Here is a 25,502-nt window from a genome sequence, read left to right on the forward strand (position 1 = left end):
TTTATATGTAGAAGAAATATTAATCACTTGAGTCTCTGATCACTTGTCTGCACTCTAAATTTTCCTTGAAAGACTTGGGCATTCTTCATTATTTTCTAGGGATTGAGGTAAAGCATACTACTACTGGTGGTCTATTGTTGTCTCAAGAGAAGTATATCAAAGATCTCCTCAATCCAGTTAAGATGAGCAATGCTAAACTGCAACCAACTCCCATGGCGGCAAGTTTGTCCCTCACTTCCTCTGATGGCGATCCATTTGTGGATCCAACTTTATATTGAAGCACTGTTGGGGCATTGCAATATGTAACAATTACTAGGCCTGAAATAGCATACTGTGTAAATAAAGTGTGCCAATTCATGCAGTCTCCTCTTGAAACACATTGGAAGGCAATCAAACGCATTCTTCGATATCTTCGTGGTACTACAAATCATGATCTCCACTTCTCCAAGTCTAATAATCTTTATCTTCATGGATTTTCAGATTCTGATTGGGCACGAGACTTAGATGATTGCCGTTCCACTTATGGTTATTGCTTATTTCTTGGGGATAATCTAGTTTCATGGAGCTCAAAGAAACAATCTATCGTTTCTTGCTCAAGTACTAAAGCTAAATACCGTAGCTTAGCTAACGCTGCTTCTGAATTAATAGGGTTGCAATCTTTACTTAAGGAGCTCCAAATCTATCAAAGTAAAATTCTAGTCATCTGGTGCGATAATCTGAGCACGGTGGCTCTCAGTGCTAATTCAGTCTTACATTCTCGTACGAAGCATTTGGAGCTTGATCTCTACTTTTTTAGGGAACGAGTTCTTAATAACATTCTAGTTGTCCAACATGTTCCTGCCTTTGATCAACTTGTAGATATTCTCACAAAACCTCTTGTTGTTCAACATTTTTTCTCGGCTGAAACACAAACTAAGGGTTCTTGCTCCTATCACTCTTTGTTTGCGGGGGGATATTAGCGTATAACAAACCTTGTTGAGACTTGTAAATCTGTTTGTAAATTGTTATTTGTAGATGTACATCTGTTGCAATCATAGAGCACTTTGTTAGGCAGTTAGAGGACAGTCATAATCACATTGATGATAACTCATTTTATTATACTATATATACCATATATTGTACAAGCTTTATGAGAATAGAATATAATATATATTATTATTCTTTTTTTTATTTTTATTTATTTATTTATTTTTATTTTTTTGCCTTCTCTCCTATTTTCATTATAGGCCCTGAGATTTTAGGGGTCTTAAACCAATTTTAAATATGGGACCTTATATATATGTAAAAATACATATAAAATAAAAAACAAATAATTTTTTTTTTGTCCTCACCAAAGTGAAGCTTTTGGCGATTGCCTATCTCGTCTATAGTTAAGGCCAGCACTTGACATTATTATAAGCTACATATATTTTTTGAAGATGAAAAGATTGAATCCAATATTTGACTTATTGCACATTGTAAGTGATTATTTCATCGTTCAATATTCCTCCCAAGTTCTCATGTCCTGGTACAATTTCTTTAATCAGATAAATAAACACTGACACAGCATGCTTCATGCTTCTAACTTGGCAAGTTTAAGCAGGGACAGAGCTAGAAATTCGACATTGTGGTGTCAAAAATTGAAATAAATTTTTTTTTTAAAAAACAACATATCATTAATCACTATTACAACTATAGTATACGCGTTTTCATACTCTGAAAACGTCGTATAATTACATCATTGAGAATGATCAATGATGTATTCGCCAATATTAATAATGATGTAATTATACGACGTTTTCAGAGAATTAAAACATTTAGACTACAGTTGAAATAGTGATTAATGATATGTTGTTTTAAAAAAATTGTATTTCAATTTTTGACCCCACAATGTCGAATGTCTAGCTCCGTCGCTGATCTCACATTGTCAAATAACCCTTCCATATTATAACTAGGTGCAAAATTTAAGGAGGTGACATTCCAGCGAAAGGGAAACAAAAGCTACTAGCATGAGCCACAGTTCGGAATGAAAATTCACATACCAATTTTTTAGTCTTCTGAGACATGCTATGATCTATCAAGAGGTAGCAGCACAATAGCTCCTAATTCCCAAGTTTAAGAAATATTTTCAAAATGAAAACCTGTAGTTATGCTCTGAGAACATGGTTGAACAAGCAAAATGAGAGAGCCATGCTTGAGCACATGGGAGAATGCATGGTTCATTAATTACACCAATTTTATAAGTCAAAACCAAGGTGAATCTAGACTTTTAGAGCTGTGAGGTCAAAAATTAAAATATAATTTTTTTAAAAAAAATTTCATAATATTAATGAAGATAAGTTAATACATATTTTGATACTTTAAAACGTCGTATAATTATATTATTATCAATATTATTAAATAAATTTTGTTACTTGTATAGTTTTGTTTACCAATTTGTTGACAAATGCTGAGCCGATAGTGAGTAAATCAAATTGAATGTGGAACGTAAATAAATTGAAATAAAATCCAAGTTTAATTCAAGAAGTAAATGAAATTCAAATTTAAAGCAAATGTAATTCGAAATTAATTCAAGTTATATTTAACCCGTAACAATCCTAAATTTTTTGACATCATATTCCATATAAAATTTTCTAATAAAAATGATATAAACTATATTAAAAAATTTATCGTGTAAAAATAACAAAAGCTAATGAAATAATTGAATTTTTTTAAAAGAAAAAAATGAGTTAGACGTCCTTTTTTGAGACGTACGCTTGACTTATATTTAACTATTTTTTATGTCCGTTTGGACCATTTAATATGACAATGACGTAGTTTTCGAAATGAGCTTCTACATGACATAGACAATTGTGGATTCGAATGGCAAACGATCGCCGACGAATTTTGAAAGTTAGCATATTATCAAAATTCTCGAAATAATAATTTCAAATGGCCTATTTTGACATGTCGTAACTTTTGCTATAGTTAACCATTTCGAACATCTTTAGTGGGCGAAAAATTAGGCCACGAACACTTCGAAATGGTATTTAGAATACAATATTTCGACTTCATTTGTCATTCCGTACTGAGTGCACCAAAGTAGGTTATAAAGAAATCAAAACAACTATTTTTTCAAAAAAATAAAATAAAATCAAAGGCATAAAATTTGTGGAGTCATTTGACCCACATGACCCTATGTGGGCCCGCCAATGAGTCAAACAACTTTGGTGAAATTTTCCTTCAAGTTCGATATTGTAATTGAAGCTTGTCGGCTGCATCTCATAGAATCATGGACATTGCTCCATGTACGTCAAGGCTTACATAATATTATATAGCACTCTATCATTGGACAGTTTAAAATACATTCAACTTTTTCATCCAATCATTTCACTGCACATTATTTTCTAGCACACTTTCTGGATATCATTTTCTGGCCAAATAGCATAATCAGTAATACAATCTACAGCCCCAAAGGATGATCATCTCGTTCCGCCAAATACTCTTCTTTTCGCTTATCATTCCAAGGCACCTGGAGCTAACCGAAATTAATCTTTGAACTCTGCAATAATTTCAATTTTATGGGCTACTTCAGGAAAATTATCTGATATAAAATTTTTGAGTGTTGGCAATTATAAGTTCTACTAGAATATTTCAAGGCTCTATAGTTGCCTCGGAGGCATCACTGGTTGTTCATATAATATTCTTGTAAAAGAAAGTTTTAAGTCAAATTTGATAGGATTTAGGCGAATTGTTTGTGAAGAGGACATCTATGTTGGACTTTTATTTGGGCTCATATTATGTTTTGTGTATTGGTCCAATCCTTGTTTATTTTCTTTGGGCTTGTATAGTGTTTTGGGCTAGCCCTATCCCAATCTTTTGTTTGTATATTATATTGAGGCATGCAGCCTTTGTTTGTATATTTATTGAGGCATGCAGCCTGTTGCATGTAGATTTGATGGAAATGAGTATGAATTGAAAGCCACGGGCTTTTTCCACCGCCCCTCTTCTTCTCCTTCTCTCCTCTCCCTCTTCTCTTTTCTTACTATATGTATTCTGCTTCTTCTGTTGGTTTCATCAACTCTCACAGCTTTTAAAATTCTCCACCTATTCTACATCAACTTGGTATTAGAGCTAAACTTGGGAAAACATTTTAGATGTTCAGTCGTCTGCCTGCAATCCATAGCTCACACGCCATATCCAGTTTCATCCTATCCAAAATGACAAACCCAAATTCGTTGCTGCAGAACCCAGTCACTACCTCCACCTTCTCTGCGTCTGTTCCTGATCACCACCTCTTCCCCTGAACTACCCAATACGCAAGAAATGCCATATAGCCAACCTGTCATCACACAATGACCACCGTCAACCCTGCTGCTACAAAAACTAATCACCAACTCTACATCCTTCGTCAGTAGCCCACTGCATCGTCGAGCTACCCAACTCTCAACATATACACGACCCCACCCAACAACTCGCTACACCCCTGCAACCATTATAACCCAATACTATACTAATCTTCACCAGAAAACAACCATCGGTTGAAGGCAAGCCTCTACCCAGTTCGCAAATCCTGACCACAAATCACACTTCAACCGCCACCATCAACTGTTCATGGTAACAACAAATCCCGATCCGATCACTCTAGTTTCACCTTATCTACGCAACCGACACCCTGCTGTAGCCACACCCTTCACTCCAACCATTGAAATCGAAGGCAACATCAATAGTAAATCAACCAAGCAACTCCAACCAAGCAATAATCTCTTCGGTAATTCTCAGTTCGACCACAACCACATACAAATCGCAACCCAAAATTTGAATTTTATCATCTTCATCTTCTCTGGGAGCTCCTAATCGAAGACCCATGCCATTAATTTTCACCAAGCTGTTGGTACACCACCGAATTAGCCTCAGCGCCGCCCGCAATCCCTTCCACTTGGACCCGGCCTCTGTACAGATCGCGTAGATGAGGAGAACGATTAAGCTAAGATAACAGTGGGCGGTTGGTTTTAATTGGGCTGTGGTTTTCAGTTAATATTCTTGGGCTTGGGCTTGGGCTTGTAATTGATTGGAAATTTGTATTTGATTTAGGCCCAATTTTGTGAAATGGGCTCAGTTAGTGTTTTGTTATTCTGATTTTGTAAGTTAAAAAAAAAAAAGAAAAAGAAAAAAAAGTGAAAAAAAAAGTGAAAAAAAAAGAAGAAGTGAAAAAAAAATTGAAGAATTTATTTTCTAACATTATTTTGCAGGTACATCTTGTCTTGTTAATTGACCTAGTTACTTCAGCGAACAAATAGGGCAGTTACTGTTTTTATCTATATTTGGTCTACATTTTTGTTAATTTAAAATCGCATCAATTAGTTTTCTGTTCCGCTATTACATTACTTTGCCTGAAATTACATGATTGAACCCTTGTTAAACCTCGCTTTTATCCCGCTTATTTTACGTGATTAGATTTTGACTGGTAATTTGACCCTCGCTTTGTGATTTTACATCTATCAGCAGTATTAGCTTGCCATATTTGGAATTACTTAATCCCAAACCTTTAGTTTAAATGCTCAAGTTGCTATTTTTCGTTACTTGCACTTGTTGTTCATTGATCTCTCCATCGCAAGTCATATAGCTGGTATTACATTACATGCAGTTGCGTAGTGGTCGTCTAGTCACACCTAATTCTAGTACATTCACCATGGACCCCTCACAGTTTGATGCACTCACTAGAGAATTAGCTCAACTTGTCACTAGTCAGCAACATTTACAGACCCAAATAGCAGCTGTCCAAACTGAGATAGCTGCTACTCGTGAAGAGAGTAGACACCTAGCTGCTAGGTTGGACAATTTTGAACAAACCCCTCGTTCGACTGACGCTGATAACTCTGAAGCGTCCTATAATGTACCCTATTATCGTCGACAAGGTGGCCGACAACATCCTCGACGTGATCAAAGGAATAGAGATCAAGGTCGTGATCGAGAACGAGATCATGGCCGTCGTGATAATCATTCTCCTCCACACCATGACGAGCGTTACTTTAGAAATATCAAGTTAGACGCTCCTACTTTCGATGGTTGTTTAGATCCTAGAGTTTTTACTCAGTGGATCAGAGACATGGATCGTTTCTTGGCATGGTATGGAGTCCCAGAGGATCGACGTGTCCAGTTTGCCAGTTTGAAATTAATTGGCACCGCCCAACTCTTTTGGGAGAGTGTTGAGGATCTCCTCGAGAGGCGTCGTGCACCTCCAGTTGGAAGTTGGGAGGAAATGAAGCGTCACCTTCAAGAGAAGTATTTGCCCCAATCTTACAAGGGCAACTTGTTGGATCAATGGAATACCCTTACACAGGGAAATCGACTAGTGACTGAGTATGTTACTCAATTTAATGAATTTCGAATGCGATGTCATGTCGTTGAGGATGAGGCCATGACTTTGAGTAGGTTTAGACAGGGCCTAAAAGATGATCTTAGGCGTGAGCTTATACTTCGAGGTATCACTACCCTTGATCATGCCTATTCTTTAGTCCAAGATTATGAGTTGGTCACTAAAACTCCATATGGAAGGCGTGTTGACAATCATCCTTTCGTCTCATCAGTGCCACCTCCGCCTGTTAAGTCCCTCCTAGGGCCTCCCCCATCTAATGTCCCCCCTGTGTTGGAAAATAAGGGTAAAGCTCCCGAAATTCCAAAAACTTTTTCTCTCCTGCAATGCTTCAATTGTAAAGGTTTTGGTCATATCGCATCTAGATGTCCTAGTCGAGCTTTGGTCATCGAGGAACGAAAAGATGTAGAAGGTGAGTCATTAGAAGATCAAGTCTATGAACCTAAGTTTGAAGAGTTTGACGATTTGGATGATATTGATGATACCTTGTTAGGTTGCATCTGAACCTTCCCTATAGATCTAGATTCTGTGACTTCTGTCCCCGACACCTCGCGACTAAATGTTGTACGTTGTACCCTCACCCACCCTAAAGTTGCTGATGACTGGCGTCGTCACGCCATTTTTCACACTTATATCAAGATCAATAACAAGGGTTGTAAAATTATTGTGGATAGTAGTAGCTGCATTAATGCAGTTTCTGTGGCTACAGTGTCCCGTCTTGGATTACAGCCAGTCCCACACCCGCAACCTTATAACGTCTCTTGGGTTGACACTTCTTCTATTGCCATAAATGAGCGTTGTTTGGTTCCTATCCAGTTTCTTGAATACAAAGATCATATATGGTGCGACGTCATTCCCATGGACGTCGGGTACGTCATTCTTGGTCGACCCTGGTTGTTCGATTTAGATGTCACTATTTATGGCCGATCAAATTCATGTTCCTTTGTGTTTAATGGGAAGAAGATTCACCTTAATCCTTTACCTCCAAAACTTGTTGACTCAAAACAAGCCAAGAAAATTGTGGAACGGAAAGGATTACATATGATTAGCCCTACAGAATTTGAGCGTACAGTTAAAGAGGATTCTATTGTGTTTGCCGTGGTCATCATGGAAGTTCCATCGGAATCTCCAATATTGACCCCTGATGAGGTCCAATCAATTCTTCAAGAGTTTCGAGATGTCTTTCCTGAGGACCTCCCTGATCTATTGTCCCCTTTACGGGACATTCAACATGCTATAGATCTTGTCCCTGGATCGTCTCTTCCAAATTTACCTCATTATAGAATGAATCGTACTGAGCATGCTGAGCTTCAAAGGCAAGTAGAGGAGCTCCTTCACAAAGGATTTATTCGTGAGAGTCTAAGTCCTTGTGCGGTTCCTGCCCTTTTGACTCCTAAGAAAGATGGTTCTTGGAGAATGTGTGTTGATAATCATGCCATCAATAAAATCACAGGAAGTACCGTTTTCCAATCCCTAGACTTGATGATATGTTGGACATGATGGTCGGTGCCACGATATTTTCTAAGATTGATTTAAAGAGTGGGTACCACCAAATTAGGATTCGCCCACGTGACGAATGGAAGACTGCCTTTAAAACGAAAGATGGTCTTTATGAGTGGTTGGTCATGCCTTTTGGGCTAACCAATGCCCCGAGTACTTTTATGAGAGTAATGACACAAGCTTTCCGACCATTCATGGGTAAATTCCTCGTTGTCTACTTTGATGACATTCTCGTGTACAGTAAAACTAGGGAACAACATAGAGATCATCTCACGCAGGTTTGTTCTACCCTTCGCGCTACAAGCCTGTATGCTAATGTGAAGAAATGTTCTTTTTTCACAAATAAAGTTGTATTTCTAGGTTTTATTGTCTCCACGACAGGAGTGTCTGCTGACCTTACAAAGATTCAGGCCATTGTTGATTGGCCTGAGCCCAAGACTATACATGACGTTCGGAGTTTTCATGGTTTAGCTACCTTTTATCGTCGTTTTATTAAAGGGTTTAGCACGATCATGGCTCCTATTACGGAGTGCATGAAAAGAGGGGAATTTTATTGGTCGCACGAAGCGGCCAAAGCATTTAAGTTAGTTAAGAGGCGAATGACAGAAGCTCCCGTCATGCGACTTCCCGATTTTTCCAAAGTTTTTGAGGTAGAATGTGATGCCTCTAGAGTAGGGATAGGTGGAGTTTTGACCCAAGAGCGCCACCCTATTGCTTATTTCAGTGAGAAATTAAATGATGCCAAACGACGGTACTCGACTTATGACAAAGAGTTGTATGCAGTCGTACAAGCTTTACGCTATTGGCGTCATTACTTGTTGCCCCAAGAATTTGTTCTTTATTCGGATCATGAGGCACTTCGCTACCTTAATTCCCAAAAGAGGTTGAATGTTAGGCATGGTCGTTGGATCGAGTATTTGCAGGCCTACTCTTTTGTTTTGAAGCATAAAAAAGGCATTGAAAATCAAGCGGCAGATGCTTTAAGCCGTCGCATTTCACTTTTAACCAATATGAGTGTCAAGGTCATAGGTTTTGAATGACTCAAAGAAGATTATGAGTCATGTCCCGATTTCAAGGACATTTTCCTTGCGTTGCAAAGTGGACGATTAGGTGCTAATAATGGTTTTCGTCTAGAGGATGGTTATCTTTTTAGGTCCAATAAATTGTGCATCCCTCGGACTTCAGTACGAGACTTTATATTTTGGGAAAGTCATGCGGGAGGCCTGGCTGGGCATTTTGGACGTGATAAGACAATCGAAGAGGTTGAACGTCAATTTTATTGGCCTCGTTTGAAGACAGATGTAGCTAAGATTGTTAGTGCTTGCAACACCTGTCAGTTGGCCAAACAAAAGAGACAAAACACTGGTCTTTACACGCCCCTTCCCGTCCCTAGTTGTCCTTGGCAAGACGTCAGTATGGATTTCGTACTAGGACTCCCACGTACTTCAAAGAAACATGATTCTATTTTTGTTATAGTGGATCGTTTCTCAAAAATGGCCCACTTTATCCCTTGCAGCAAGACTTCAGATGCGTCCAAGGTTGCTAGGCTGTATTTTAATGAGATCGTTAAATTGTATGGTCTTCCAAAGACCATTGTGTCGGATAGGGACGTTCGGTTCACTAGCCACTTCTGGAGAACCTTATGGCACATGGTTGGCACTAAGTTGAAATTTTTCACTACGTATCATCCTCAGACTGATGGTCAAACTGAAGTTGTTAATCGTAGTCTTGGTAACCTATTAAGATGTCTAGTTCAGGAAAATCTGAGGAACTGGGATTTAGTCCTCCCGATAGCCCAAATTGCATACAACAGTTCTGTGAATCGGTCTTTAGGCATGAGTCCTTTTGAAGTTGTTCATGGTTATAAACCTAGGAAGCCTTTAGACCTTATCCCTATGTCCCCACATGCTAATGTGTCTGTGTCAGCTGAGGCATTTGTACAACATCTTCATGACTTGCATATTGAGATCAATAAACAACTAGAGGCAAGTAATGCATCATATAAACTTCGAGTTGATTTGCATAAACGATATATTGAATTTAAAATTGGGGATTATGTGATGATCCGAATTAGACCGGAACGGCGTCCATCTGGATCCGCTTCCAAATTGCAAGCCCGTAGCGCTGGTCCTTTTAAAATCTTAAATCGTGTTGGTCCAAATGCATATGTCATTGATCTTCCCTCACATTTTGGTTACCACTCTACTTTCAATATTGAGGATTTAGTTGCTTATAAAGGTCATTTTAAACCCTCTGATGACCCTTTTCTACCCCCATCTGTTGACTTTCAACCGGAACCTATTGCTACCCCTAATTTAACACCCCCTGTCACAATACCCAAAGATAAGATTGATGCTATTTTAGATGAACAGATTATTTTGACCAATGATGGAGAAATTCAGCGCTTTCTTGTTCGTTGGGTAGGACGACCTGACTCTGATTGCACATGGATCCCTAGAGAGACACTCCAACAACTTGATCCTGACTTGTTGGAGCTTTATAGGAGTCAGTATGATCTTCTATTACCCAGACCACCTATCACACGTGTATATGGATGTCGGAAGAGGTTTGTCCAACCACTCAGCTTATGGTTGGGCGATTGATTGCAGCCTTCTGTGAGTTATTCTCTCGACAGAGTCGAGTTTTCTCCCACCCCGGAAGAGTTGAAGAGGACATCTATGTTGGACTTTTATTTGGGCTCATATTATGTTTGGTGTATTGGTCCGGGCTTATGTTTTGTGTATTGGTCCAGTCCTTGTTTATTTTCTTTGGGCTTGTATAGTGTTTTGGGCTAGCCCTAGCCCAATCTTTTGTTTGTATATTATATTGAGGCATGCAGCCTTTGTTTGTATATTTATTGAGGCATGCAGCCTGTTGCATGTAGATTTGATGGAAATGAGTATGAATTGAAAGCCACAGGCTTTTTCCACCGCCCCTCTTCTTCTCCTTCTCTCCTCCCCCTCTTCTCTTTTCTTACTATATGTATTCTGCTTCTTCTGCTGGTTTCATCAACTCTCACAGCTTTTAAAATTCTCCACCTATTCTACATCAGTTTGTCATGAGATTAAAGTCAATAAAACCTTACACACAAGGTGATGACAGATTGCGGACAACCTTTCCTTTGCTATCGAGCTCGTGGTTATTTCAGGAATGCTTTCACAGGAAGTATAGATTTGGAAGGCAAAATCAAGAAACGACACCAATTGGAATCTTTATTTAGCCCCTAAAACAATAGAAGTGGAAGATTTTAGCCCAAAGTCAGCATCTGCCGATGGGTCAAGATTTGATATGGATAGCACTAAATTGTCTGCACAGTCCAATCTGAAAGAAGGGAGAACTCATCAAGAACAGATGTGGGATGCAGGGCACCATACTTTAATGGCACTTCTCCTGCTGATGCATCCTATATGAAGAAAGGACCTTCTCAGAGTGATGTGTCTAGCTTTACTATGCACAGAAAATTCAAAGCATTACAAGCACTGCTGAGTACTGACAACACGGTGATGGCTGATGATGAGTGAGTTTCACTCATTGTTCTAATGCCCACTTCAATTTGATATTTTGATTGTCTTTCAGCAAATTAGAACGTTTTCATCTGTTAGTTCGTGTTGTTTTATAGGTAAGGTAGTTTGGTGTAAATGATGAACGTTGAGGCTTGAAGGAATTAAAGAGTAAAGGAGAAGACAAACAATAGCCAAAATCAAAGGTGGAAATTGGGAGAATAAGCAACAAGCACAGTGGCATCGCAGCACCACTGACTGGGCACTAAGGTAGAATAAGCAGGGAGGCTGGCGCCGCATCGTTAGCAAAGAATGGAGATCACCAGAGATTTGCGCCGTAGCGCCTGAAGACGAATGATCGTGACGCCATGACAGACTAATCAAACTCCAATTCTTCTTGGGACTTCCAAGATAGTATAAATATTGTTCAAGAGAACACTTGGGGGACGACAATTCAACGACTCCAGAAGGCAAAAGGCAAGGAACAAAGCGAGAAAACAAGATCAATAAATTGGAGAAGATTGAATCTATACTAAGATAGTTTTTTTCTCTTCACCTATGTTGTTCCTCATAAATCTGATAGTTTCCATGTCTTCTATCATGAACTAAATTCTTAATTAAGGGTTTGATGTAACCCTAACTTGAGACCATATTTTGATTTATATTAGTTATTTCTATAAGATTTTTTCAATTATGCTTATTTGTGTTGATTATTTCAATGCTTTCAATTACCCGATCAATAATTGAATGATTTGATGCTTTAAATTCTGGCCCTCGAGAGAAGAAAATTTAGGTGCCTACTTAGAATAAAATAACATAGATTTCCTAGGTTTCAAGAAAATGTATAAAATCTCTGAAGCATGAACTTGATAATTTCTATATTTTAATTTGGAATAGAGATATTGAAATTAAAATATAAGAATAGTTTTTACTCAACACTCGAAATGGTGAGTAGATTAAATTAGAGTTATTGCTTATAAACTTAGAAAAATTGATTAGAGGTAAATATGCCCTTGTTTGAGCCTCATTATTTTAATAAGAATGCATTTTTGAATAATGTATTAACAAAAAATGTGTGGATAAAAAATAAGAAAATGTTTTGGATTTGCATGTACTATTATTTTATTGAAAAATGTGTGATTACAATGATATCAAATCACTGTTTAAAAATACATTTTTTTTTTTTTGGAAATAATGTGAATCAAAAAGGACCTATATAATTGAGAAACACCGTTGATTGGTGAAATCATGCTCTATTCTTTCTCATATTGATTTATTCTTTCAAATTTGTATAATATCGTTGGATTTATCATCACAATCACATTAGATTTAATTTTGTAACATTGATTACAACATTCGATTGTCTAGATAAAATAAAAGCTACTCAATTATAGTACTTAGTAATAAATTGAATTTCAATCTGTGAATTTGACATCCGTACTTGATTTTTATCTTACCAAACTTGACACCGTACAATTGTAGTACATTTTCGATATAGAAAATGCGTAACAGCAGAAGATGGGAAGACGGGGGATGGCCGAGTGTATAGAGAATCTCTCAACTATGAATGTCTAATGGACTTAGGGATGTCAAACGGGTCGAGCGGCTCGTCAGCTCGGCCGCTCGGCTCTTTAAAACTCGGCTCGTGAGCATTTGACGAGCCCGAGCCCGAGCCCGAGCAGAGCAGGGGGCTCGCTCGGCTCGTGGGCCTTGTGGCTCGTGAGCTCGTCCAAAAAATTGAATTTAAAAAAAAAAAAGGTGCAAAAAAAAAAACACGAGCTAGCGAGCGGCTCGTGGGCTCGGCTCGACCCCTTGCCATCCCTAAATGGACTGCGAATGGTAAAAGAAAATCAGATGTGTAGAAAATATTGTTTCTCATGCATTTGATACTCTAATGTCTTGTAGAAGAGATCTTGGTCTGTCTGGGTTCTGGAGCACAGCTAGCTGCGCTAGAAGATGATGAAAGGCCTATTGATGGAGCCAAACCTCTGAGTTACAAGACGAATCAACTACCCAAGTAGGAAATCTGCATTGTCAATTACTTCATCTTTGATTCAATGGTTTATAGATGGTAGATCTGTTTATCTTTGTTTTTCCATCTACTGGCCTAAATACGTTCTGACATTTTTTTGTAACAGTAGTATTGAACCTCTTTTTCTAGCATTCCGTTTGCAGCAGAATTGCCATTATAAATTGATGTAAAGAAACCCAAGAGAATCTATATCATCCAGATTAAAGATGAAAGCCAAGAAAGTCTACGCAAAGGAAAGGACTTCCTTCGGTCTCTACTCTCTCTATAGGTGACTCTGCAGAATTTTTATACGCAAAACGGGACATTGATGAGGCGGAAAAAGGTTGTTCCAAACACTGCTCCTGAGGAGGAAACAAATCAAAGACCTGGCGGTTTGAATCTCACTTCGACTTTCTCCTGGCATGAGACGGCATATATCGTCCATTCGGTACAAGAAAATATAGACTGAAGTCTTCTTTTTCTTCCTTCTATTGCGAACGCTAGCCTTCCTCATTTCATACCCGTAGAGATTAATAAAATATCAGAGCTGCTCCTGCGAATTCACATGCTCAGAAGCAATACATACTTTGATTGGGGTTTTGCCCCAGTCGTAGAAGATGCATTGATCCATTTCATTTTTCGTTTCACTTCTAATGAAATTCCATACTTGAAAAATTAGAATCCATTATTTATTTTATTTTGGCAAAAATTAAAAATACACTCTCTCTCGAATATCTTTGGTGTGATGACTACACGGTCCCGTATATGAACCTCAGAGTTGCACAAGCAATAGAAGGTGATGACACTTCTGTATGCTGCTGACATTTGTTTTTAAAGAGTCGGAGGGTATATTACAACTGGAAAAGAATGCTTCTTAACTACCAAAATCACATTGTCGTTCCGCCAATTGGAACTGTCCAATCAATACAATATACACCAAGAACAAGAAATGAGTAGATTCCCCTGGAAGAACACAGTCATCCCTGATTAATATATAGATAATGTCCAATCAATTCATTTAGAATCCTCCATGACCCCAACAATGTCGTTTCTCCTCATGAGTGTTGTTTAGGCCTCGACTCACTTCCCTTGCTCCGGAATGTTGATAATGAGAAAAATGACCTGGGAGCTGCAAAAACCCGTCAGAATTTTACCAAGCAACCTTCCGGGTAAACCAATTGCAATTTAAAGTAAGTTATGTCCAATGCGTAAGTAATAAATAGACCAGACAAGCATTATAGCCGTATCGCAGTCTGCCAGTGTCACCACAAAGCAAGAAGCTTTTCTCATTTTCTTTTAATGGTCAGTGTACTAGGCTGTTAAATCAGAATGGGGGCGACTCATTAACCATGTATCTGCATGTTTGGCTGTACTTAAAAGCAAGTCAAACTTATTTTACCAAAACATGATTCTTATGGTTAAGCTTTATACAAACAAAACTTACAGTTCGAAAAATTACTTTTAAGCACAACCAAACATGTTCGATTCAAGCAATAGTGGTAAAGCAGAGTCTGATGTCCAGTGAAGCATTTATTTCTTCAGCTCATATCATATATCAAGTTGCAGCACAGGAAACTAAGCAACAAGATACTCTGAAGACACNCAGTGAAGCATTTATTTCTTCAGCTCATATCATATATCAAGTTGCAGCACAGGAAACTAAGCAACAAGATACTCTGAAGACACCTTTTATTGAGCTTACAGATATATGATCCTCCCTCAGTTTCAAGTAAGCCGCAGGTGCTGAAATTGAACTGTGTGAAGATTGAACTGTAAGAAGGACAAGGCATAAACAAATCAAGTCCGAAACTAGTATGCTCCACTCTCGGCTTTGAATATTGAACAAAAAAGAAAAGAAATTAGTGGATGGAAAGAATTAAAAATAAAAAAAATAAAACCAACTCTTGTAAAACCACTGACCAAAATGTTCCGACTCATTCTTCGTATACAGAGTGCATGTGAATTATAACCTACACATTCCTCTATAGGAATCATTAGTATGCAGAGACAATCTTGCAGACATGATAACTGGTGAGCCTCGTGCAAAAATTAATCGTAGGAAATCAAGAAATATAAATTTTAATGGTTTTTTCCTACACTAGGCAAGTTTTGGCATACCCTTCCTGAGATCTTTGTAATGGTAAACAAGAAAGCCTCAACCCGGTTATCCTTGTGAAATCAAACTCACACGAAACAGAAATCATGAAAAGTTGGCATAGTTAACCATTAATCCAGTAAACAAAAGGAGAAAGTTAGTCAATAGCGAGAGATCATGATTCACCTTGTTTGTTGAAAAACTCGCTTTCAGTGAAGCTTTCATCGGAAGGTTGCCCTTGACTAAATCCCATTCTTGACTTCCTCAGATCTTCCGATGAACGGTTGGAAGGATCACGTCCATCCTCTGTATCATCGTCTCCTTCAGACGTGGTTGCAGAGATCCAGTCGACCAAATTCTCCGAACCACGATTTTTCCTTCCAAATTTTAACAGCCGTTTAAATCCTTTAGTCATATCCTTGCGAGATATGTTATTGGAAGGATGGGCCACCCACATCGGCTTTTGAGCCATTCCCCATTTCTTCCTCATTCGAGCTGTATCAGTCTCTATTTGTCTAAGACAATTTGAATTCCATGAAGCAGGACTACCTACTGGGAAGTCAATAGAGGCATCGACATCTGACATCTCACGAGGATAAGAAAAGGGGTGTTGAATGGGAGTGCTCCAAGAGAGAGGACTTTCTGCTGTCCAATCTTGCACTATAGCAGGCAATTCAGCACCCAGAGCCTGGTCCACTTGAGAAAATGATCTCATAGTATCACCATTTTCACATCCTGAATTTACCAACTTCTCTGATCCCAGGCTCAGTCTTGGTTTTCCATTGTCCAAGTCCTTGTGACCTTTAGGGCCCATGCTCTCGAACTCTTCCTCTTCTTCGCCTTTAACTGTATTCCCCATGTCTTCTGGCTCAAACGCCAAGTCTTTATTATCCTCTTCATTATTTTGAGGCTCGGGTGTCATAGAGATGTTCTTTGTAATTCTAGATGGAGCAACAAAGTCTGCACGACTACCTTTTTTAAGAAAAGGCCTGGTCTCATCATTCTTCACAACTTCCTCGTCAAGTTCTAGTGGTGTCAAAACAGCATCTTCCGAGTCCAGAGGTGATACATCCCTTAACTCACTGAGATTTGCAGAGTTTTTCCTCAGTGACTGTGATCGGCGTGATCTCTCCTTGACAATTGGTGTTTCTTCACTAGTGCTCTTGTCGCGGGCATAGTTTCTTAGTTGTAGTCGAGTTGTCTTACTGGCTGCAGAAGAAAGCTGGGTATTTTCTCTTCTTGTGTCAAAGAAGTTGTGGACAGACTGCACAAGTGGATTTTCAGATTGCATTCTCCCCTTTCCAGAATTTAGAATGGAAGCTTTGACAGCAGATCGAGGGGTGGGGGCTGCTGAGGCATGAGTCATAGATGTGGACAAACTTTTAGTGGGTAGCATCTTACCAGGTGCACTCCTAGAGACACCATGTCCAAAAGAGGCCTCATTCCATGTGCTATCTCCACGAAGATGTTCCTGCTCTTGAAACTCTGTTGCATCTTTATCACCTTCACTATCCTCAAAATCTATTCGTTTCTGTCAAAAGGAAACTTTTACGCGGTCGGTTAAAATCACAGAAGAGGAACTCCAGTAAACTCCTAAAATAACAAAACATACAGATATGATGCTTTGGATTGTTAGTGGTGTATATGTCTAGAACACAACTATAAACCAACCTGCTCCCCTTTCATGCTTGACCGAGTATTAAATGATCTGAGTCTCTCAGCTCGTTGGCGAGCACCGGATACTGAATTCTGTCTATCTGCAGATCCTGAAAATTTGGCCTTCATCTCAGCTGTACTCTGCTCAAACCTATCCCGCATAGTCTTCAGCTTGGCTTCTTTCTCTGCTTTTTTGGAACCCCATTCTTCCCTTAGTTTTGCATCCCTTTTCAGCATATACATGTCATACAATTTCCCTCGAGCGCCTTCTGAAAAATTAAGCTCAGCATCACCATACTTCTGATTCTCAACCGTTGTCATCAGTGGAGCAGCACTGAACTTGATCGTGTTGTTAGAGCTCCCTATCGGTTCAATTGACAGGTAATTGTCAGATAATCGAGGAGTGGTATCTCCAATTGGTTTGGTGTATGACGAACTTGCTGTTGACTCACCTGGCACATCAGCGGACCTGACTCTACAGGCAGAACTGGACTGATCTCCAGGAAGCTGTAGCTCAGCAAAGAGCCTTTCAAGCTCATTTGCTTTAATTTTCAACTTATCATTCAGTTCCTGGTTTCCATTTGCAAGCCTTAGCCTTTGCACTTGTTCCGAAGTTGGGGTTAAAAATGAATCAAAGCCATCCTGCCCCTCCATCATCAATTTACCAGAAAATGATGTTCTACTTCCATAAACAGAATTGCTTTCGTCTTTCCAAAGTAGTGACTTGTTGATCTGTTCAGGTGCTGAAACTAGTCTCTGAAACTTCATTTTCTGAAGTCCCGAATCTTCAACTTTTGACACAGAACTACCACATATTTTCTCAGATGAAACCAACTCTTTCTTTCCAGCTTCATCTGTGTACCCTGCAGATCTTTTACTTGACATAGAAGACAAGGACCTTTCAGTCCCTTTATAATGAGCAGCAAAAGCTTCTCTAATTCTTGATCCAGCAAGGCCTTCAAACTGTCCAGAGTCTCCCACAATTTTCTGAGGAGACTTTGAACGTGATTGCGTAACAAGCTGGTCTCTTAGTTCATAGTGTTCCTTCCAATCTGAAATTTCAACTTGCCCACCACCTATGATTTCAAAAGTCCGAATCTGTGTCTGAAGAGCACCCTGATCCTTCACTTCTGTAAATTGTGTATCAGAAGCCACTTTCCCTTTTACATCACCAAGCACTTTACCACTCAGAGAACCACCCTTCAACTTTCCTTGATCCCTGAACCCTATCAGAACATGTTTACTATCAGGGAAAGACCTGAACTTCTCTTCTGAATTTTCTTGATCCTCAGCCCTTACGATAAATGACCTTGATTGAGACTTCCCATGTGTTTGATCTTTCGGGCCATCAAATTCCGTAGTACTCAAATTTGGATTAGACATGCTAGATTCGGAACCATCATTTGACTTACTAAAAGAAGAATTATCTTTCAATCCACTATCAACAACCCGACCCAAAGCCATCCCCGGAATAATTCTTGACTCTGGCTTAACAGAACTTGCCAGTGTATCATTCAGATTCAAAGCTTTTTTCTCTTCAGACTTGGACTGCAAACCCGACACAGAGGATGGAGTGCACAATGGGCTCTCATTATCCTTCTTTTCAGCACTTAAGTCAATGCTCATGTCACTGGCACCACTCCATCTCCTCAACACAGCTTTCTCTACAGAAGCTGGGGCAGATGACACGTCAGACGACAGCCTTCTAAGCTCCACCGATTTCCGGACTGCGGGCTTCCCAGCACTCCCTGAAGTCTCCTTCTGTTTGTTCTCGAACAGGCTTATCCGGTCCTGCACGCTGAGTCGCCTCACATGATGACTCATGCGAGTCGATTCAGTCTGATCAGCGCTTGAACTCTCTCCTTTCTTCGTTTCTTTTTCAACAACCTCGTCATTTTGTTTGTTTGAGTCATCTCTTTCGATGCTGGATTTACAACTGAAAGTGTGCTGTACAGAAAAGGACGTCGAAGGCGTGGGCTGCTGAAACGTGGAGCGATCTCCTTGATGTTGGGTCTGGGCTGCGTCGGTCCCTGTCGGCTGAGGGGAGGGGTCCTCATCAATGGACATGTCCGACCCATATGAAGATCGGACAGCTCCGTCCTGGGCTCCACATGGAGTGATTAAATCTCCCCGTCTCTCGCACAAAGATATATATTTGCTGCAGGCTTCACTGTGGAGAAACAAGAGAATTTTGTTGGATTCTGAAATTATTGAAATTTTCCTTCTACTGAAGGGCAATTATTTTCCAGAGCAGAAAAAAATTCCTTTCTCTTTTATGTTTCTTTTGCCTTTGCACATGGGGAATATGAATTTAACAGTTAATCTAAAAAATTATTGGTGAGTTATTGATATTCTATAGAGACATTTTGTGCACAATGATTTTGGAAATTGATGACAATTTCTTTTGTATCTTGTATAGATCAAATTTCATGTACACTGGAAATGAAAGCGGTGAGTAATTACATTCAGGATCTTGAAACCACACAAAAGAAATTGAACTTGTTCCGAACTAGAAAAATCTCAGGTCTGCTTCAGAAAAGGAATAATTCGTAAAACCAACATAATTAAAGATGACTATTTGGGAATGCGTTTATATTATCTGCACTTGTGTACGACAATGAGAAATATGCACACAGTGTGCCTTCAAGCACGCATATTAAACACACCGGGGAAGGGAGTAATCTAGAGTTGTGGCTGAGTTTGCAAGAAACAAAGGAATATTATAGTTCTTACTTTAAGCGATGGCCACCAAAAAATTCTGCAAACATTTGAAGTTCAGAGACTGTATCACCATTGAAACCGGCAGAGGCAGCACGAGCACAAGCTGTTGTTAAGTCCTGTTGAACTGTGACAAGCCGCACATCAATGGCTCTAAGTAATTCCTTCCTATATTGTAGTGACCACAGAAAACAAGAATGAGCGTACAACTGTCAGATTGGGAAGGAAAGAAAAAGAATGAGAAGCGGACGATTCTTGGTGGCCTTTCAACATATCAGCAAGAGCATATTACATGAAAAGAAAAGTACAAAAACATTTTACAACTGAAGATGACTTAAATAGGAATAAGGTTTTTCCAAGAGCATGCAACCAGGCTTGATTCATGGTACAGTGCGACTAAATGTTCACAAGTTTAATGTAATTCGAGTCATCAGTGCCCTTAATAGTTTAAACTCTCAAATTTCCAGCAAGAACCAACCTCTTCAATGAAGTCCAGTTACCAAACGAAAAAAAAAAAAAAAAAAAAATTTACCATTCCTAATACTGCATAATGATATCAATTTTGGTTAAAAAATAGCACACTGCACATACATGTCTGCCTTAAGAAAGTACAATTAATTATTATCCATGGTAAAATGGAAACATACCACAAATCACTTTTACCAATAAGCCATATGACAACTAAGCAAAAACAGAAATATAATCAGAGTGCCCAATCCACAGCTTAAAGAGCAGTTAAATTTTAGCAGGATGTTATATGAATGAGAAAGGGAAGAGGTAATACTTGGTCATATCAGCTGAAGTTGTCACGCCTGATGTGCCCCCTCCTAGAGCAATTCATAGATCGAGTAAGATCGAGTATTAACAACAAATCCACACCCCAACTAGTGAAAAATTCAATGCATATTCGAAGATGAAATAATATGCGCATAGTGTCTTCGTGGCTTAGATCATAATGACTAAACTGCATCACAAAGACAACTGAGATGACTATTGCAACACAGTTAGAATGACTGTTTAATAAATTGCTTGTTCTTTCAGTATTACAGAACACAAAGGGAAACAATTAGTATGCAGATATGCTTGCCTAGGTAAATCAAGCAATCTAATAAATTTAGAACTCCCTTCAATATAGTGATGATTCAGAAAGACTCATGAACATGCTGAAATATCTGAAAAATAATAACCTTGTGAACTGTACATATCTCAAAGACTTACAGTATAAGAGCATCTCCAAAAACTCTCTCGATACGAAATGCTCTTAATTTTAAAGAGTTGCTTAAAAATGAGTTTCAAGAGTGAGTTTGACTCTCCAAATTTAGAGAGCCAAATCTACTCTCTATTCTTAATATATAATGATTGCATTTAATAAGTACAAATTTAATCCTCTACCTTTTAAACTATTCAGACCACATTTAAATTGATTGATCATTGGCAAATAAAAAACTATGTTAAATAAAATATGAGGAGAAATCAATAAATGTTTCTTGATAAAAGCAAAATGAAGAGCCAAAATAAGAGTATTGTTGGAGTACATAAAATTTGACTCTCTAAATTTAAAGATACTCTTTATAAATAAATAGTCTCTTGGAAATGCTCCAAGATCCACAAATAATGCAAAATAGCTACCAGAATTATGGATCAAAAACTTCAGGTACGTGTAAAACAAACATGAACAAAACCAGTGTCCGATTTTCAATTTTTGTTTTTATTTTTTGTGGTAACCTGGCTCGCAACAAAATGTTACGTATAGTGGATGGCATATTTCATCTTCTTTTCCTTTATCTCTTGTTGTTTTGGAGAAGTATAGGGCACTAGTGAAACAAGAAAAGACTGATTTGTTGACCATCTATAAGCGAGGACAGTAACTTTAATAGATGCTGAAAGAAGATTGCAATCCTTGAATAATGCATGATGAAGCTTCTTCAATTGAATTGAGAGGTTGCTGATTTTAGACTATAGTTACTAAAAGAAGTACTGGATATTCATAAAAATATACCTCTTCCTGAAAGATTGCACAAACAAGAAAACGAATATTGTAGAGAGAACTTTAGTTAAACACAAATAACTATTTGAAGGCAATGATACTGCTTCCTTTTCCATGTTCAGATTACATGGAAATCAATGCAGAACAGAATATTAGACAAACAAAACCGAATTAAAAAGACTCAGGCCCATACCAGAAAGCTGATTTCCTCTGTCCTGAAATTAATGAATGATGGAGAGAAAATTAGTGCACATTGCGTCAAAGCAATACCAAATGAACATCTACAGATTATACAAAAATAACTACCTCTGCATATATTTTTTGGGCTGCTTCTAATTGAGACATCTCAGCATCAAAGGTATTTACCAGTTCCAAAACCTCAGGTGTACTTACAAACCGAACGAACCTGAATAATAGAATTTCTCAATTATATTGGTATATGGGTTTATGCACATAAATTAATTAGTAAGTTGCAAGATGCACTACCTCTCGAGTGTTCCCTTTGTGAACCATGTTTTGGAACTCTTTTGCCTTCCAACTTCAAGCTTCACCGATTGAGCATCAGATGCAACTTGTTCCTCCACAACCTTTAAATGTGCTACAAATGGTTTAACCAGTCCCGACGCTAGTTTCTCCGTGTTTCCATTGCTGGAAACAAATAATTCACAGCTGTCCCAAAAGCATCCAGAGTTAATAACTAATGATGGAAACTATTTAGGCATTTATTCTGAAACTAATATCAAGTAATATAACTTAAAAATATCCTTACTGCGATCGTCTAGGTGAAAGCTGGAAAACAGCATAATCCAGATGTCCGTCAGACTTCATTTCTGTCTCTAAAAGGACCGTCTTTTCTCGGGTTTCCTTGATGTATGTATCCTCATTCTCTATTTTCAAACTATATCAGATCACAAATGAATCCAAAACCTACATTCCATAGATACTCAATAAAACAAGCCAAAAACTAGAAATATGTTTTTTCTTTAACCAAAAGTACAGTTACAGCAGAACTAAATAGGACTCTTGAAATTAAGTGGCGCTAGTAAACAACAGATCTCTCATTCAAAATCTTATATTTTGGAACTCATGTCCAAAATTGAACTAAACAAAAATGTTAAATCTATCATCCAAAAACTAAATCAAAATTCATTCAGATCTGGTTGTGTGACAACCAAATTTCAATCCAAATAATAAGTTCAAGTAAATGTCTTCGAAACCCAGTTATAAATTAAACCCAGAACGCAACATATCGAAAAATGTTGAGCTTAAAATCAACTAAAAACCCCCCAGAACAAACTAATGGGGATAGTAGAAAATCGAAACTAACCTAGGTAATATCAATGCGAAGATCTTAAGTTCCAGGACCTGATCGTCAGGTTGAAGTTCATGCTCGAACCAGCATTCTGGTGTAGTTAAGATTTTATCGAAATTTTTACTTTTTAAATTTTTATCAATAATGGGAAGTTGGGTTTGGGGTATTTTTAAAAGTTTGAAGAGAACCCTACAAATGGGACTTGGTTTTCGCTTTACTCCTTTCTCAAAATGATGTGTGCTCATATATTTCTCTTTGCATGTACGCTCCCTCCATACATTGGGATTAATTTGGAGACTTTGTGCGTGTGTATGGGTTAACAGCGAGGATGACTGCTGCAATTGGGCTCTTTTCGCAAACGTTAATGAAAGACAAAAGCAGCAGTTTCCCACGGGGACATTTGTTGCCTATGAAATGACCATTATGCCCATGATGCTAATTTTGAATTTTTTTTCTCTGACTTGAAGATGGATCGGATCGGATCGGATCGATTTTCATTAGCAATCATTTCCTCCCCTGTTTGGTGGGGGGGTTAAAAGAGGCTAAGGGCCTGTTGGGGAGTTCTGACGTACCGATTATGAGCATTTTTTAAAGTGCCAATTTTCAGCACTTATAAGCAGATCGATTATGAGTAATTTTAGTGGAAATTTTTAAAACAGTCCAATCCCTACTTAGGAGTTTATCATCCACTAATTTTGAAAGTTCTTTTTAAAAGTAAAGTTATGTGTATGTCTCTTAGTGAAAGTTTGAATTTTTTGTTTCTTGCATGAATTTTTTACTTATAAGAGATATTTTACTTATATGTAAGTTAATATCTGACTTTCTAAGTTAAAAAAGGTTAAAAATATATACCTAAATTTTATGTTAGTATTCCTTAGTTATAAATAAACTTTATTAATTATAAGTTAATTTTGTACTTTAAAATAATTTTTAGTTATTAGTGAATTTTCTACTTATAAGTATTTTTTTTGTCTTATTAGTATATTTTTTTATACAAAAATATTTTTTTTATTTATAAGTAATATTTTACTTATAAGTAATTTTTCCTTAATTTAACATAATTATTTATTTAATAATTTATGTATTTGTAAAATACATTAATAATATTTCAAATAAATAAATTAGTAAGAATATAAAAAGAGAAGAAATTGTTAAACACTGTTTATTCGGTGTAAGTTTTTGTATAATGATTGGAGAAGAATTTTAATTTGGTGTAAGATTTGGCATAAATTTGACACAAAATAGTGCAAATTTTGGTATTGAGTTGGAGATGGCCTTAAGGTACAACCCTTACACCAAAACACCATTTTCCCTATTTTGCATCAAATATTTGGTGTAATATCACTCCAACCCTACACCAAAGCTTGCACCATTTTTATTAAAATCATCTTTGCCTTTATTTCATTTAGCACCAAATGTTTTTAAAGATATTTGTGTCATTTTAATATCATACATTAATTTTAATTCTTAATTATTATTATTTATAATAAACTTTAATCATGTAATCAATAATAATCAAGTAATGAATTAAAATAAAAGTATTCAAAAAGTTTTAAAATACAGCAAACAATTTTATTTAAAATTAAAATGAAACATGATTATTAAACTAATGAATTTAATAGTTTTGTTAACGAACGTAATTATTTTTGTAGTATTAAATTAAATAAATGAATAATTTTTCAAATGTAAAAATTGTTAAAAAAAATGAAGAAAAAAATTAAAAATTGTTCATTTGGTGCAACTTATAGTATAATGCTATAATGGGTTCAAATTTGGTGCAAAATGATGAAAAACTTATCTCAAATTTTGGTGTAGGGTTGGAGATAACTTGGCTATCAACAGAATGAAAATAAAACCAAATGTGCAACAAATATATTACAGGAATTTAAATATAATTCCAATTTAGTTCACACCTACGAATATTTACAAAGACTGGAAACATCAAGAAATGAGCTCCTAAAAGAATACCCTGTTCCTACTTATACTCTTTCCTTTTCCTACTTAAATAAATGCTGCAATTTACAACTTGAAAGTTTGGATAAATCTATCTTGTAACAAAATTCACCTCTAATCATCTTATGTCATTTGTTTCTTCATGTAGGTAATTCACATCCTTCGGACGGGTTGAATGAGTGAAATAATGGCAACAACACTGGTTTTCCCACCTCATCAAGAGAAAAACACGTTTTCATCGGTAACCCATTGCTGAAATCTTTCAGAAAATCCTGAGGAAGTGTCTGAACATGATGCAGCAGCATCTCCAACAACCTGAAACATTTAAAAAAATAAATAACGAAAAAAGAAAGAAATACTGCATACCAGATGAAAAAGGATTTCGTAAGCATGCACTGGTTAACAACCCCCCCCCCCCCCCCCCCCCCCCCCACCC

The 25,502-nt window shown here is 37.5% G+C and overlaps 3 protein-coding genes across 12 annotated transcripts in view; 1 reads left to right on the forward strand and 2 right to left on the reverse strand.

Annotated features, from left to right (window-relative positions):
* The first annotated feature begins 5,650 nt into the window (after positions 1-5,650).
* Positions 5,651-7,834, forward strand: LOC111405037. Its single transcript, XM_023033729.1, has 2 exons — positions 5,651-6,746; positions 6,852-7,834. Exons 1-2 carry the CDS (start codon positions 5,651-5,653, stop codon positions 7,832-7,834), a joined length of 2,079 nt encoding a protein of 692 aa, XP_022889497.1.
* Positions 7,835-14,194: 6,360 nt separating this feature from the next.
* LOC111405076 lies at positions 14,195-23,458 on the reverse strand. 10 transcript variants are annotated; one of them, XM_023033776.1, is made up of 12 exons: positions 23,129-23,457; positions 22,571-22,728; positions 22,288-22,470; positions 22,108-22,207; positions 21,995-22,016; positions 20,599-20,641; positions 19,830-19,982; positions 17,549-19,266; positions 17,112-17,458; positions 15,627-16,971; positions 15,032-15,115; positions 14,195-14,467 (listed from the first exon to the last, which is right to left on the reverse strand). In XM_023033776.1, exons 2-12 carry the CDS (start codon positions 22,627-22,629, stop codon positions 14,364-14,366), a joined length of 4,158 nt encoding a protein of 1,385 aa, XP_022889544.1. In that variant the 5' UTR covers positions 22,630-22,728; positions 23,129-23,457; the 3' UTR covers positions 14,195-14,363. The 10 variants fall into 10 exon arrangements, with proteins under 10 accessions (XP_022889544.1, XP_022889540.1, XP_022889541.1 ...); XM_023033778.1 differs by adding an exon at positions 15,266-15,315 and having other exon boundaries at positions 14,382-14,467; positions 17,112-19,266; positions 23,129-23,458; XM_023033779.1 differs by adding an exon at positions 15,266-15,315 and having other exon boundaries at positions 14,383-14,474; positions 15,048-15,115; positions 17,112-19,266; positions 23,129-23,458.
* A 1,505-nt stretch (positions 23,459-24,963) lies between these two features.
* Positions 24,964-25,502, reverse strand: part of LOC111405038 (phosphoinositide phosphatase SAC2-like) — a 10,593-nt gene continuing 10,054 nt past the window's right edge. The window contains exon 18 of the mRNA XM_023033730.1: positions 24,964-25,381. Within this exon, the coding sequence (XP_022889498.1) occupies positions 25,283-25,381 (99 nt within the window). The 3' untranslated portion in view covers positions 24,964-25,282. The remainder of the gene's footprint in view (positions 25,382-25,502) is intronic.

This window comes from Olea europaea, chromosome 12 (assembly GCF_002742605.1).
Source record: "Olea europaea var. sylvestris chromosome 12, O_europaea_v1, whole genome shotgun sequence".
Classification (NCBI taxonomy): domain Eukaryota; kingdom Viridiplantae; phylum Streptophyta; class Magnoliopsida; order Lamiales; family Oleaceae; genus Olea; species Olea europaea.

Coding starts and splice junctions, on each gene's coding strand:
- LOC111405037 (XM_023033729.1), top strand. CDS start 5,651: ATGGACCCCTCACAGTTTGATGCACTCACTAGAGAATTAGCTCAACTT. Junction 6,747..6,851: donor GGAACGAAAAGATGTAGAAG/GTGAGTCATTAG, acceptor CCTTCCCTATAG/ATCTAGATTCTGTGACTTCT.
- LOC111405076 (XM_023033772.1), bottom strand. CDS start 22,629: ATGAAGTCTGACGGACATCTGGATTATGCTGTTTTCCAGCTTTCACCT. Junction 22,017..22,107: donor CCCAAAAAATATATGCAGAG/GTAGTTATTTTT, acceptor CATTAATTTCAG/GACAGAGGAAATCAGCTTTC. Junction 20,642..21,994: donor CAGAGGAAATCAGCTTTCTG/GTATGGGCCTGA, acceptor GAATTGCTCTAG/GAGGGGGCACATCAGGCGTG.